Source organism: Camellia sinensis, chromosome 1, assembly GCF_055761805.1.
Source record: "Camellia sinensis isolate YWXY chromosome 1, ASM5576180v1, whole genome shotgun sequence".
NCBI classification, from domain to species: Eukaryota; Viridiplantae; Streptophyta; class Magnoliopsida; order Ericales; family Theaceae; genus Camellia; species Camellia sinensis.
In genome coordinates, this window is record NC_138961.1 from 53,280,124 (window position 1) to 53,296,442 (window position 16,319).

General features: G+C 34.6%; 1 protein-coding gene across 1 annotated transcript; it reads right to left on the reverse strand.

Annotated features, from left to right (window-relative positions):
* Positions 1 to 14,619: 14,619 nt before the first annotated feature.
* LOC145796867 (uncharacterized) lies at positions 14,620 to 15,406 on the reverse strand. Its single transcript, XM_082882404.1, has 2 exons — positions 15,087 to 15,406; positions 14,620 to 14,968 (listed from the first exon to the last, which is right to left on the reverse strand). Exons 1-2 carry the CDS (start codon positions 15,404 to 15,406, stop codon positions 14,620 to 14,622), a joined length of 669 nt encoding a protein of 222 aa, XP_082738530.1.
* Positions 15,407 to 16,319: the final 913 nt, after the last annotated feature.

Here is a 16,319-nt window from a genome sequence, read left to right on the forward strand (position 1 = left end):
TTCTTTCTTTTGGCTTGTGCCAATCTCTTCTTTCGTCTCACTATCATTCTCCATCAGAGTCTTCTCCAATCCAACTAAACTAGACTTCTCTCTGGCTGTTAGTCCGGCATGAACCTTAGCCAATTGTTCTCGGCTGCAGACCACTTTGCTCTGTGGAACCGGCTTTGGAGCATGGTCTGACTTTGGGTTCTTCCTTCCTTCTGTTTTGACTGGTGAAGAATTTTCTCCACTTTCCTTCAGATCTTTCTGGTACTGGGTGTACCTGCGCTGAATTTTTCTCCTCTGTGATCTTGAGATGACTGGGACCATACCTGGTTCCCTCGTCTTTGGGTGTTTAAGCAGCACCCAGTTATTCGGAGCCACCATAGGAGGCCTGATCATCCTGTCTTGGTTTACAACATCTCCTCGAACAGGCAATTCTCTAGGTTTGTTTTGCATTACAAACCAGTCTGGGACTCCAGGTACCCATGAACTTGCTGATTCAGACGCTGAACTGCCCTTTTCCACCTTCGAAGCCATCTTCGAAACTGGCCGTGAAGGTAAGTGCTTGGTTTTGTCCTCATGTTTTGAATCTGATTCAGACCTTCGATAAGGGTGACCATTTTCTGTCCTGCGTGAAACTGGTCTAGGGGGCCAATCTCTGGCTTTGATTCCATGAACTGAACCCCTCTCCAGTTTTCTTTCAGAATGGCTACTCTCCATTCTATAATAGTTATGTGGCTTGGATTCATGCAAGAGCTTCTTGCCTTTGTCATGCATTCTGTTCACCACAGGCTCAACCACTGGTGGTCTCTGCCTATCACTAGCCGGATACGGCCTTTTGTTGTAAGCATTGGTTGACTTAGGACGTCTCTGAACATCCCTGTAGTATTGCTTCCCATCAGTTGGAAGCCCCTTCAACCACTTGTAACTGAGTCTGCACCTGGGGCACATTCTCTGCATCACCGCTGCTTCCAAGGAGTTGTCATCTAGTGCTTCTTCGTCAGATTGCTCCTCCTGATGTGAGAAACCTTGTCCAATAGCTGGTGGGTTTCTAGCCTCCTTCTTAGCAATTATCTGGTTGGCAGTATGCATTTGCACGTTGACCTCTTCCAACTCTTGCAGAGATAGATTCTGGAAGTTTGGTACAACCACATTAGCTGTGCCTTCTCCAACTTCTGGAAACGGATCACTGTCAATTCCCATGGCTTTTTCTGTTTTAGCTGGGAACTTCAAACTTCCTTTCCAAATCTGTTCTTGGATCCTGTCTCGAAAAACAATGCAATTTTTAGTCGAGTGAGACCAAGAATTATGCCATTTACAGTATACTTTTCCTTTCAGTTCATCTGGAGATGGTAGTTTTACTCCTTTTGGTAACTTAAGGAAATTAGCCGCGAGCAAATAATCAAAGATGTCATCTGCTTTTGTTAAATCGAAAGAGTATTTTCTGTGAAAGTCTTTCTTTTTAAACTGCTAGTCTATAGTTGTATCCTTATGAATTAATGCTTCACAGATTACGGGTTCTTTGCCTACAATCTCTGCTGCATCTATTTCATAATTAGGATCTCTATAATATGTCTTATATGATGCATTATTTCGATCTTGTTCCTCTTCTAATAATGCTTCATATCGAGACACCTTATAGGTCAGTTCAACCAAATCTCTGAATTCAGTTGAATCAAACTTCTTTCGAAGCCTGAATTCTAAACCATTTTGAGCCAATCTGACGAATTCTGGCTCTGGCAGGATGACTCTACATTTATTTCGAGCCCTTTTAAATCTGGCAATAAACTGAGTAGCCTTTTCTTCAGGCCTTTGACTCAATCTAGCCAAATCTGCCATAGATACTTCTGGCTCTGATTGGAAGAATTGGGCATGAAATGCCTCTTCCATTTGTTGCCAATTTTGAATGGAGCCAGGTGTAAGGTTGATGTACCATACAAATGCTCCCCCCGTTAGGGAATTTAGAAATAATCTCAGTTTCATATAGTCATGGTTAGTAAATTCACCGCATTGAGCAGCAAACCTAGCAATATGTTCTATCGTTGATTGATTTCCAGTCCCATAAAAAAGGGTAAAATCTGGTATCCTAAATCCCCTTGGGTATTCATGTACCCTATCCACCCATTCTGGGTATGGTTTTCTGTATATAGGAGTCTGGACCCCCCGAGCCATTGGTCCACATATCTCCCTAACAATATCAGCAATTTGGTCTCTAGGGACCATATTTTGTGCCTGCTGAACCACTACTGGAGGGGCAAACACAGGATTTGGTGGACAAACTTGTGCTTGTGGTCCTCTTGGTCCATAAGGTGGTAAATTTGGGGCTGGTTGTCCTTGCGGTGCAGGTTGCTGTTGAGGGTATGGGTAACCCCTTTGAGCATGACCTGCGAAAGGACCTGCAAAAGGTGCTGGAACAGGTGTTGTGTCTCTGCCATTTGTAGGAAAACCCTCCAACCCCCCGGGTGTAAATTCGAATAAGGGATTAGTGTACCCCCTTGTGCCAGGTATGGCTTCGAACATGGGATTTGTAACCATTCTTATGCCAGTTTCTTGTATTTGGCCAGATCCACCAACTTGTGTGGCTTCATTATTAAGTACTGAGGCATTTTGGCCTGCTATAGGCCTTGAAATGGGTTCATACCAAGACTGAGGTGATAGTCTTTCATAGTTCTGATTACTAGTTTGACCATTATACTGTCCATTAACTTGCATAGGCTGTTTTTCTCTAGCCAATCTTTGTTGGGGGACATTTACGACTTCCTCCGTGTGTCTTGTGTTTGTTGGTTGGTGGTTATTCATTCGATCCAAAAAGGATGTTGCCCACCTTTCCATTGTGTTCATTAATTATTGTCCCATGGCATTTACTAAACCATCCCATGGATTTGTTGGTTGAATAAATGGCACAGTGGACGGTCCAATTCCTTGGTTTTGTCCAATAATATGAACATATGGTTCTTGTCCAGAAGTACTGGTTTGCTCGACCATAGGTTCTGACAATATAGGAGTTTCCACAGGATGTGTTACCACATTATCCTCTGGATTTGGTATTTCTACCTCTCCTTCCACGCCTTCTTCCAAGCGTTCATTTTCTCCTTGTCGTCTTCTTCTAGCCATTTTTAATTATGTCCCACTAGGCGTGCCAAAAATATATGTTGGCTTTTTGGCTTTTCGAAGGGTATTTTTGTGAATGTGAGCGTGCCAGCAAGGATCAATCAGTCCTTACAGAAATTGTGATTGCCAACCAATTATCAGACGATTGTGTTTTAGTTCTTTTCAGCCTCAATGAAGAGGACTTTTACTGGTGGCTTGACTTAGGAGAAGTTAATAGAAATAACAGTAATATGAAGAACAATTGAAGTATTTCATAAAAATGAACACTTACAATGGTCCGAACTCAGCCTCAAAGAGGTTTACAACAGCAATCTACTTGAATCTACTTGAAGCTACTCCTACGAATCGAAGTGCAGTGCGGGTATTTAAAGTGCAAGTATTTAAAGAACAGGTATTTAAAGACTGGAAATGTAAAAGACTGGAAAAGAAAATATATGAAGTAAATGACTGATTTGTATGATCTGAGTCCCTTCTTTTTTCTGGGGGCTGCCCTGCTATTTATACTCGTCAGTGATGACCTTCGAACTGCACTTCGAACCGTCGAACTGCTCCTCCATGATCGCTGATCATGCTTCCTTACAAGTAGTTCCATTACGCCATTACTGGCAGTTGAGCTTCCCTCTTGTACTTGAATTTGAATATGAGTAACCGTTGAAGATATGTCATCTTGCATCCCGTTATTGATCTAGTGTTACTCAGATCATGTGAGGACCAATATTTATTGCCTCGTGTACGATCAGGATTAAAGGCTTGAATAACCTTCCTTTATTACTCTTACTCTGCCACGTGTCGAACTGTAACTGACTTTTACAAAATATGTAGCCAACAATTACAAATCAATCTAATTTATATCATATCATACGATTTGGTTTATTTTTTTAATGCTCAATTTGGTTCATAGGTTCAAGGTCACGGTTCCAGTTTAGAATAGAGTTGAATTTTATTTATTAAATTTTTATTTTGTAGATATGTTGCAAATCTGATGTAACCTTGACTTTTGTTGCATGATAGTATTCGTTGGTTTAGTGTTGAAAATATATATATATTTTTTTTTTCTCGTTGTTCAATTGTTGAACAGTATTGAGCAATGGTTGCTTGATGGCAGTTTTAATTTTTCAAGAAAATGTCATGATTTTATTTGGTCCTTCGATTTATGTATTGGAAAATGTTTTAGAGAATTTATATCAATTTCTTCAAATTTTTAGTTAAATTATAACATAAAAAGTCATTTTTCTAGTTTAGGCCTCGTTTGGGAATCATTCCTTTTAGCTAAAAAGTCAAAAAGTTACTAAATTAGCCAAAAAGCTAACAATCTATACTAAAAAGTCAAAGATTTTCTTTTCTCTCTACTTTTTGCACATCTTTTCATAAAAAGTCAAAAAATCATCCTAAACATACTAGTTTTTTTTAGCTCATATTTTAGCCAAATAGTCAAAAAGTTACTAAATTAGCATGTTTCCAAATGAGGCCTAGTTAGTCACTCTACTGCATCAAACTCTCTATTCTAACTCAATCATATTCAAATATTTGTTATTCTTTTTTTTATTAAATTAATGAGCTGGCAGCCAAACAATTCTTATGTTCCTTTGTAAAGGTAAAATTGGAGAAAATGTATTAAAAAAAAATTGATGTTGACCAGGCGAACATCCGGTAACACACAAGTAGTGATGAACAGTACTTCGCTTATTGTAGCAAGATACTATAGCAATCACAAATTTTGACGAGCTGTAAGCGAGACTGATAAAAGTCGTTTTTTGAAATTTATATTGCTAGTTTAGCTGAGCAACGATTTTACTGATGCTGATGCTCTTAGGCCACGTTTGTTTGGCGGATTAGGTTGGATGAGATTGTTAGTGAGAGGATAGTTATTGAAGAGATTGTTAATGTGGGGATTGTTAGGAAAAATGTTTAAGGGCCACAAATTCTGTGGTTTAAATGGTCCGAAACTGTCAAAACGACGTCGTTTTGCACCTAAAACGACGTCGTTTTGGCAGTTTTGGGCCATTTGAGCCACAAAATTTGTGGCCACCTAGCATTGCTGGGATTGTTAGTGAGGGAATTAAGTAAAAATATATTTATTTTGATAATAGTATTGAAGATAGTTAGTGATGGGATTGTTAAATTATTTTTATATAAAATAAATAAATAAACTATTTATAGATTAAAAAAACTAAAACAAATATTAAAATAAACAGGTGCATTTGATGAAAAAAAATAAAATTAAAAAAATAACATTTTTCTATAAAATAAATTCAATCCACTTATTATTTTTTTAATCCCATCCAAAATCCAACCAACCTAATCCACCCACGTAGGGGTATTAGTAATCCACATGAAGTCTCAATCCTCTGCCCAAACCAAACATGTCATTGGTGGACCCACCTCACACACAATCCAATCCCTTCCATCAGCCAAACAAGCATACCCTTAAAGCTCTAAAACATGAGCTCTAAAATAGTTTTAATGAGCTGAATCCCACCATAATGTGATACGTATACTAACTTTTTTATTTTTTTGTTTTTCCACTGCATAGAACTCATTTTAGAGCTCTCTATCATTACCTTTATGTATTTTAAATTTTATAAAATCATAAGTAATAGATTGATTCTTGAATTTTTTTTAAGTCAAATCGTGTTGACTCTCCTTAAATATATATTCAAATGTGGTCATCATAAAACTATGGGTAAATTACAAATACGATCTTTGAGATTTGATTAAAATATGAATCGCCCCTTATAGTTTGAAAAATTATATTCTACCCCCTGAGGTTTCTAATTTCATAATAAATCGCCCATTTTATTAACAAATCATCAAGTCAATTATCAATTTTTAATTATATTAAAAATATATTTCAATTAATAATTTAGGTAATTTTATTATTGTATAGGAGAGCAATTATGAATTTTATTTTTTTAGTTAATTCTGTTAAATAAAAAATTATAATAGAGGGATATTTATAATTTTTCAAACCACAAAGGACAATCTGTATTTTAAGCAAAGCTCAGGAATGTATTTATAATTTATCCTAAAATTATTGATGCTATCAATACAATATTTTAAAAGAAATTTTTTAAAAAGTCTTTGATATTAAAATTTTGAAAGACAAATGACATACAATATTTTCATAGTAGTTGAGGTCCATCAATATTTTCACAGAGAAAATTCGACACAAAGAAATTTGCGCCCGACCCAGAAAAATTTCTGCCTGACTCAGAAAAATTTTAGCCCTAACACAAAGAAATTTCTCTGATTTTACAAAAATTTCAAAATTTCTCTGATATGATCACAGAGAAATTTCATCGACGAATCTTAACTAATAAAAAAAATATCTTGGACCTCTCTTACTATACAAAATTATAGAGGGATGTTTTACTAATTTTCTCTATTCTAAACGCTTAGTTAAAAAAAATTAATAATTTTGAAATAATCACATTTTTTTAATCATGTTTTATTTAGGAGAAATTATACACTAGTGAAAATTTTATAAAATATTTGCAAATTAATCAAAAATTTAATGAATTTAATTATTAATGTTTATAAAAAATTTCATTGAATTGAATTTTTTTTTAAAAAGATACAATGATGTGTAATTTTCCTTTTTATTTATGAAATGAAGTGATAGTAGTCACAACAATAGGTTAATTGTAAATGCCTTGAATATCAAATCATTGTAAATAGAATATTGATATTCAAATTTAAAAGTTAGATCTATTTTTTAGATTTAGTGATATGTTAAAAAGATAATTAGTTGATAATTAAATATTTTTTAATTATTGATTAATTATTTTCTTCACGCATTACTGAATTTAAAAAATAAATCTAAAAAGTAAATTTTTATCACATCAATTATAAATAAAATATGATAAATATATATCTTATAAAAAAAAGTACGATAATTATAATATTAATTAAAACAAAATTCTGAATCGTTTTCTTAGCAGGTGCTCTGTGTCTGTCAGGTGGTGGACGTGGGTGGAGGGATTTTAAAACTGAGAAATGTTGGGACTTTTTTTTTGGTGGCTTTCTTACTCTTAATTTGTTCTTTATTCTTGATGGGCATGTGAAGTCTATTTATGTATGTATGGATTTTATATTATGAGTGATTAGGATGAGAGTGAGAGTTGTGGGGGGTTATGAATGTGTGAAAGTCTCTATCACAATTATTTAAAATTTTGATGTTTTGATAAAATTAAAGTATTATGTTCATTAAGAATTGTTTTGAAAAATAAGTTAAAATCTTTTCATTAAGAATTGTTTTTATTTTTTTTAAAATATTTATAAAAAATAAAAAAGTAATATGTCTCAAAATAGGTTAAAAGTTAAAAGTGACTCTCTCTCTTTTTTTTTTTCTTTTTTTTTTTTGTGACTCTTAACCTGTTATTTAAAAGAGGCTAAATTAATAAGAAAATTAGGAAAAAGAAAATAAAAAATAAAAAATATTTTTTTAGAAAGAAGTGAAACCACCAAAAGTGAGCGAAGCCATTGGATTGGATGGAGAGTTGCCCCATTTAGGTTTTCGTCATATTTTTTTGGAGAAATAATACATTTCTTTAATTTAAGAGTTTTAAAAGAACATTAATGATGTGAAAAATTAAAAAAGAAAAAAAAAAAAAAGAAATTATGACTACAATATCGCATCACATGGGACTCATACACCAATTATAGCTATTAAAGCTCTTAATTTAGAGCTCTCAATCTTTTTTTCTATTTTTTATTCTTTCTATCTTAAAATAATAATAGTTTTTGAGAAATTTAACTTTTTTGATAAAATAGTTATTACATATTAAAAATATTAATTTTTTAAAATTATTCTTTAATAGTATATTTTTTAAAAAATATCCATTGTTATAATTATATTTTGGGGTATTTTTTTTAAGGTCCCTGATATTATGATTTTATAGTAGAAAGGACATCAAATATTTTCATGATGTCTAAGGTCCCTCAACATCAATCCAGAGAAAATTGGTCCAGAGAAATTCTGGACTTCCCTAAACTTCCCACTGTAAATTTCTCTGTCCTTTTTTTTTTTGAACATAAGAATTCCCCTACCTCAACTCACTTTCTTGCTTCTCAAAGGTGAGAAAGAAAGGCAACGGTACAATATTATATACATACTTTCCATTATCAAATCTCTGCTAAGGTTTCCTATGTCCTCAAACATTGATAGCCTGCTCTTAGCAACAAGTTACAAAATTCTCTGGTTTGGTTGGTCTGAATTTTCTCTGGGTTGTTGGACTGAATTTTCTCTAGATTGATCCCAGAAAAATTTGAATTTTCTCTGGGTTTGATGTGTATATAAGAACCAGTTTTTGTGTATACTTTTAAAAAAATCAAATTATTCATTTTATTTTTTCCTTTTGTTATTTATTTGTTTAGTTTATGATATGAAAATTTCCCTGATCTGTAACTCTTCTCAGCAATCTGGTTTTCATATTCCAAGTTAAGATGCAGTTTTGAAATTGGTAGAGGAGAAATATATTAAAACATATAGAATTAGTGAACCTGGTTTCTCTGTGGTGAAGCTGATGAAAGATGTCTGTGAATGCTTCTTGGCAGAAGGCACCAATTGTACTGATGATGGACAAGTAAGATCCACAAATTTAACATCATCTCTTGTTATATCTAAGAAATTAAATCCAGAGAAAATTGGTCCAGAGAAATTCTGGAAATTTCTCTAGACTTCGGAATTCTAGAAATTCAAAATTTCTCTGGAAATTCTGGAAACCCACATCAGTCTTCGGAAATGGTTGTGCAGAAGATATTTGTAAGCCTGAATTTAGCTGCAACAACCGATTCTTGTAATAATAATCACGAAACTGCTCTGGGATTCCTAGGCAAGTGTGAATGTGATATGCCTGGTAAACGGGCGTAAGGTCAAACTTCAGAACAAAATCTTCATTAATTTCTTCAACATCTAAAGTATATGTAAAATCTTCAGACCTTGAATAACTCTGTTCCTCAGCTTTCCTCTGACGAGCTAGCATGTCCTCAATAACTTGACTAATGACCTTCTTCTCAATATGTGATTTTATTATTGGTATTCTCTCCTCAATAAGCATCCTGAGCGCCTTAACTGGAATATTCTGCAAATAAACTTTCTTAATCAGATCAATGGTTTTCAGAGCAGGGTAAAACCGCCCTTCAGAAATGTGATTGTTACACTTCACGCATAGATCCAACACTAGAACACAATTGCTCGACATTTTAGTGGCTTCAGTAATATTCTTCTTGATTGAGTAAGATTCCAGAAGTTCATCAAGTTTGAGAAGAAGAGCATTTCCAACCTCATTGCCCGATTCTAAGGTTTTGGTGTAGCTCTTGCTGGCAGCAGCGGCGGAGTTGATAATCAGCTCCTTTGCTCGAAGCAAGCAATTGCATGGCTTCGAAAGAGCGAGAATGACGAACGAAGCATGTGGCTCGTAAACCCTAGACAAAAGACAACAATGTAGGTGGGTGGGCTTATAGATCCATGAAATCAGGTTAAGAGATCTAGAAAGTACAGAGAAAAAAAAAATGAAGAGAAAGAGATTGGGAGGTTCTGCTAGAGAGAGAAGAATCGGGTAATGAGGTTTTGAGGAAGAGGATCAAACCCAGTCAAATTTCTCTAATATATGTTTAGGACCTTAGACATCAAAAAATAATTTTGTGGATCTCTTCCATTACGAAAAGTGGGAGAGGGACCTTAAACCAATTTTCCCTTATATTTTTTACGTTATTAATGAATTTAAAAGAAGGATAAAATAATAAATTCATATTATTTTATTTTTTGATTTTTGAAAAAAGACTAATATTTTGAGATAATGAAAAATAAAATAAGGGACTAATATTTGAGAACGGAGGGAGTAGTTAAAATATGAGTTACAAAAATAAAATATTTAAAAATAATTTTTTAATATTTTACATAAAAGTAAGCAAAATATAGAGAAAATAATTTTTTTTAAATTGTTTTGTATGACCTTTTGACTTTTTAATAATTTTTTTTAGAATAATCCTTCGTAGCTCAAATCTCTCTTCCCCCGAATGGCTCGACTACCCAAAACGACGTCGTTTTGGACAGTTTTTTTTTTTTTTTTTCCTCCTCCTTATGTCTAAAATAGAGAGAGTAGAGAGAAGAGAGAAGAAGAGGAAGAGAAAGAGAAAGAGAGAAAGAGAAGAGAGGGGAAGAGGGAATAGAGAGAGAGGGTCGATCGCCACCTCCGTCTCCGCCTCCGGTCATCGTAGCCCAACCTCCGATCTCTGATCTCCGCCTCCGATCTGTGTATAAGGATGATGTGTTGAAGTTTTTTTTTTTTCTTCAGATTTATATATATATATATATATATATTTCTTTTTGTTGATCTCTATAGTGGGTTTAGAAACTATACCATTGCAGGAGATGTGGTAGTTTGTAAATATACCATTTCAGCATTTCAGATGTAATGATGATGATGATGTGTTTGGTTGATGATGATGATTCTCTCTCTCTGCTGTGTTGATGAAGATGTGTTGGGTGGGTTTGATTTTTGGTTAATGATGATGATTCTCTCTCTCTCTCTCTCTCTACTACTCTCCTCTTCTCTTCTTTTCTTTCTTCTTCTTTTTCTTCTTTGTTCTTCTTCTTTTTTGATTTTTCTTCTTTTGCCAGTCATTAAAACAAAAAAAATCAAAACGACGAAACGACGTCATTTTGAATTTGGGACAATTTCGAGCTACATAGCATAACTGTATTTTTTATTAAATTAGTCTATTACCAAATGATTTCTAAATTCTTTCTAGTGCATAAACTGAGTGGTGCAGTTTATTTTTTATGAGTCTATTTTAGGTCTGTCTTAATCATTTTAATTGTTCATTTTTTTCATATTCATCAAGTAAATCATTTATAAAAAACAAATCAAATTAAGCAAATATTGATAGTCACATAACTAAATCACAAAATCATACAAACAATAGATTGTTAATTTTTAAAATTAATACTCGTCATCTATTTTTTAGCTTAATTTTTTTTGTTCGATCACGTATGTACGATATCAAATTGATTTGATTTTTTGTTTGAATAACTTTCACAATAAATTTAACAAAATAAACGATTTAATGATGAAGATAATCCAAAAAATGGCACCATTCGATCTACTTATAGATTGGAGAGTTGAGAATAGCATTATTGCAGTATTATGAATAATGCTTTCCGCCTCATAAAGTTGGAATGATTATACAAAGATTTAATCATGCATATTCTTTATTTATTTTTTTATTTTTTTGAACATAATCATGCATATTCTAATTAATCATGCATATGAAATTAATCATGTTAGCCCAAGGGTGGTGGCACTTTCGTAAGGCTTTGAGATATAAGTCTTGATGTCTCAGGATTTACACTTCTTAACTCCCAGGGGTTTGGTGCGGTGGTACTAGGACGGCCTTCTAACTACTGGATGGACGAATCGTATGTAGGGCTTGAGTGTGGGGTCGAATCCTGCCAACTGCACTCTCTGACTTAAATGGTGTGTGTGTTGTGGAGTCAATGCACATACCTAATGTTTGCCCCTCATCCTACTCCGATTAAATCGACATTAAGCAGTTGATTCCGAAGTCGGCGGAGAACAAACTTGAGAAATTTACTTATCAACCAAAATAAAAATGAATCCTACATATTCTAATTTCATATTTATCAATATGACGCTTTAGCAGTTACATAAAAAATTTTAAGAATAAAATAGAGAAAAAGGCCCTAGTTGTTAGAGTTTTTATTTATTTATTTATTTATTTTTATTTTTTTTATTCAGTTGAAAACATAAAAATAGAGAAAAGGTCTCAAAAACAAACAACAGCCTAGAGGGCTAATCCATCTCAAGATAAGCTCCAGTCATATCATCTATGACGAATGCTTTTACATCCTCTGGGGGGTCATCTAGAATCACTACATGTTCATCTTGTGCCACTCCTATGTTTGCCAATCTATCAATAACTTTGTTTCCTTCCCTCGAGGTGTGTCCCAGTGTGCAATTACATCTTTTCATTAAGAGTTTTGTATCTTCTATGACGGCCTTGTATGGAGGGTTATGACTTGGCCCCTCTTGAATTAACTTGATGGCTTGAACGACATCAGTTTCAATTTCCACATCCATTTTGCCTTTCTGAAATAAGATTGTGAGGCCCCTCTAGATAGCCCAAAGCTCTGCCTCTATACTGGAACAGTGACCCATCTTTCCATAATATCCCCAAATCTATGTGCATGTTTCATCTCTCAAGAGTCCTCCATATCCTACCTGTCCAAGATCTCCTTTTGAGTAGCTATCAGTGTTTAATTTCAGATTACCTACCATAGGGAAACACCATCTAATTAGTACAGGTAAAGATTGATTAGGGTGGAGAGGAGATTGAAATACCTCATCAATCTCAAGAACATAATTTCTAATGTTCATAAGACTAGCTTGAATGGAGTGAATAAAGTTTTCAAAAACCATTTGATTTCTATCTTTCCATATCTGCCAAAGGATAACAATGAAGTAAAGATATCATTTTTTTTTTTCTTCAAGAAACAGATTTTTTGTTTTCATATTAGAAGACATCCATTCAGCTAGAGGCAATCTACAACCTTTCTCCCACTATGTGGCAGTCTTAATTTCAATCTAGATATCTCTAGATTTGGTACATTCTCTAAAAGGTGGTTCATATCTTTACTGAATTCCCCACATCTAGGACATAAATCAGTGTTTGTCATGTTTCTTCTGAGCCTCATTTGATTGGTTAGTAGTCTATCATTAAGGATAAGCCAGAGAAAGCATTTCAGTTTTTGAGGAGTTTTTTAAGCTTCCAAACCCATTTCCAGTCATTTCCATCCATCTCATGGTTTGCAATGATCTGATAAGCAGATGCTGTTGAGAAATTTCCTCCAGAGGATTCAATCCAGGTAAGGGCATCTATGTAAGTCACAAAACTGGGTCTATGAATCTTTAGAATCACTTGGAGGCCTTGCTGATTTACAGTATTAACAATGGCTTTAGGGTTCCAATTTCCTTCATCATCAAGGAGTAAACTCACCTTATCTTCATCATTCACATGTGGAGTATTATAATTTTGATCAAAGGGTTTTTCCCCACACCACCAGTCATGCCATAAAGAAATGGTCTCCCTATTTCCCACATTCCATTTAACCCTTTTTTCTAAGAATGTCTTTGTTTTCGCAAAAGCTTTTCCAAATATAGGAGACTCTCCTTATCATTGGCCAATTATATAAGTTGTTCCTCTTCAAATACTTGGCTAACTTTGCACCAAAGTTTATTATTCTTAGTTAACATTTTCTAACCAAGTTTAGTGATGAGTGTAGCATTGTGATCTCTAGCACTTCTAATGCCAAGTCCTCCATCCTCCATCCTCCTTAGTTCTACGCACACTGTTCCAATTAACAAGGTGAACTTTCTTGCTATTAACATTCTCTCCCCAAAGAAAGTTCCTATTGATTTTATCAATCTCATCACAAAGATTTCTAGGAAGTTCCATGACTTGCATATTATAGGTAGGAATGGCAGAGGTAACAGTTTGTATGAGAGTAGCTCTACCAGCTAAGGATAAATTTCTAGCCTTCCAACCTGAGAGTCTTGCTTGCAGCTTCTCAAGGATCTCATTAAACATGTTTTTGCTGACTTTTTTTGTGGAGAAAAGGAGATCCTAAGTATTTCCCAAGATCTTGAGTGAGGGGGATGCCATTTTGGGAGCTTAGGGCTCTAACTTGATTGAAAGGGATATTGTTGGAAACAAAAAGTTTAGACTTCAAGTAATTAATTTTCTGACCAAAAACTTCACAAAATTCATTAAGAACCCCAATGATGGTCTCACAATTAATTTGATCCACCTTGGCAAAAAGGATGAGGTCATCAGCAAAAAAACAGATGCGATGAAGGTGAACAATTTTTTGAGGCTTTTATACCTTGCCAAGACCCCTTTTTCACTTTAGATATGATCGTGTTAGATAATCTCTCCATACAAAGAATAAAGAGATAAGGGGAGAAAGGATCACCCTGTTTAAGTCCCCTCTCATTGTGAATACCCTCAAAAATTTCCCCATGCTAGCGAATAGAGGAATGGTTATTAGTAACACAGTTCATGATCAAATCCACCCATTTATCATTGAGTTTAAACTCATGCAAAGTGTCTTTGATAAAGTCCCAAGACAGCTTATCATAAACCTTTTCAAGATCAATTTTGAAAATCATACCCCCACTTCTTCCCTTTCTGCATCTCAGAGTGTGAAGGATTTCTTAGGTGATTATGATATTATTAGTGGTATTTCTCCCAGGAATAAAGCTGCTCTTATTAGCGCTAATGAGTGTATCCAAGAGGTCTAATTCTTCCCATAATAACTTTAGTGATAATTTTGTAGGTGACATTACAAAGGCTTATGGGTCTTAATTGTTTGATTGTATCAGGGTTCTCAATTTTTGGGATCAGGACAATAAGAGTCTCATTAACTTCATCAGGAACCCTATTAGTTTGGAAACAGGAGTTAACAAATTCACACATAGAATGTCCTACAATTTTCCAGTAATTCTAGTGGAATAAAGCTTGAATACCATCTTTTCCTGGTGCTTTAAAGGCACCAATGCTTTTAACAGCTTTCGAAATTTCAGAATTAGTTATGGGCTTTAGCATGCCCTTATTGTCCTCCTGAGTAAAATAGGTTATGGTCATGTTTTTCCAATGACCCAAATGTTGAATAACCTCTTTTTTGAAAAGGTCATTGAAATAATCAATAATATTTCTAACAATACCATCTTTCTCAGTAATCCAATTACCTTCATTATTTTTAATGGCATTTATCTTCAATTTTCTCCTCTTAGTGATAGTAGAAATATGAAAGTATCTGGTGTTTTTGTCCCCAAGGGTAATGTTCTTAGATCTAGATTTTTGAAACCACATCCCTTCTTACAGTAGAACATTATTATACTGGGTAATGAGATCTTTCTCTAAAGTTATCAATCAAGGCTCTTTGGATGCCTTCAATTCTAGCCAATAACTGTCTTTTCTTTTTAAAAATATTTCCAAAAACCTCTCTATTCCACTTTCTAACTCTAACAGTAAATTCAGCAGTGGAATCCAGAAGTTTATGATTCATATCAGACCAGGAGGAGTTAATAACATCCAAAAGGCCAGTACGAGACATCCAAGCAACCTCAAATCTAAACGGTCTATTTGAAGGATTAAGAGAGTGCATATCTTCAATGTACACAATGAGGGGAGAGTGATCTGAATATGCTCTGGGGAGCACTTTCACACTTGCTTCGGGATACAAAGTTCTCCAATCAGAATTGCACATCACCTTGTTCAATCTTTCCATAGCATTAGTGAGTCCTTGTCTGTTGTTAGTCTAAGTCATTTTGGGTCTTGAGCTTTCCAAATCAATCAAGTGACAATTGTTAATTCTTTCAAGGAATTTCTGAGTCCTAGTTGTGCTTTAGCTGTTTGAAAAACTCCTTATTTCACTCCGATTTGCATAATCGTTGAAGTCTCCTGCTACCAGCCATGGTTTCTCCATGTTCTCCGCTACTTCGTCCAACTCGTTCCATAAAGCCTGCGTTTGGGAAGTGGATTAGCTTTTTGATTTTTCGACTATTTGAGCCTAGGCTCAAAAGTTTAGTTTGGGAAGGACTTTTTAATTTTTTGACTTTTTTGACTTTTTTTTTGAGAGAATAATGTAACAATTATGGGTTGGATATAATGTTTTATCTGTTGTGCCTCAAATAGCCTATTCTGTCTTTTATGACTCAAAGAGCCAAAAGAGCCCAAATGAACTCTTCCAAACGGCACCAAAGCCTCTCTTAGAATAGGGTTTGGGCTAGCATAAAAAGTGGCTAGGACCCATTCTTCATAGTCCTCCTTGTGGGCAGTTGTATGGATAACTTGAGAACTAACAGAGGAAGCCCTCACATTAACGTACTTAGGCCTTGTTTGATTGGGGGGACTATGGGGGGGGGACTATCCACTATTTGGATTGTAATCTAAATAGTGCTCCTTATCCGCCGTTTGATTTTTTTTTAGTCCGCCGGACTCCATGTCCGGCCGGACTCCATGTCCCCCATATGGGGGACTATTGTGTCCTGGGGGGGTGAGACAGAAAGTGGGGGACTATCCACTGTTGGGATTAGATGCGAAAATGACCATTTTGACCCTCTACTATTTAATTATGTATTATATTTAATAAAATTCAATAAAATTTAAATGTCTTAATTTAAAAATAAAATAATTTTATT

Bases quoted from the DNA above. Each gene is read 5' to 3' on its own strand.
- LOC145796867 (XM_082882404.1), bottom strand. From the start codon at position 15,406: ATGGAAAGATTGAACAAGGTGATGTGCAATTCTGATTGGAGAACTTTG. The intron at 14,969-15,086 runs GTTATTGGCTAG...TCAAAAATCTAG, and splicing joins ATTTTTAAAAAGAAAAGACA to ATCTAAGAACATTACCCTTG.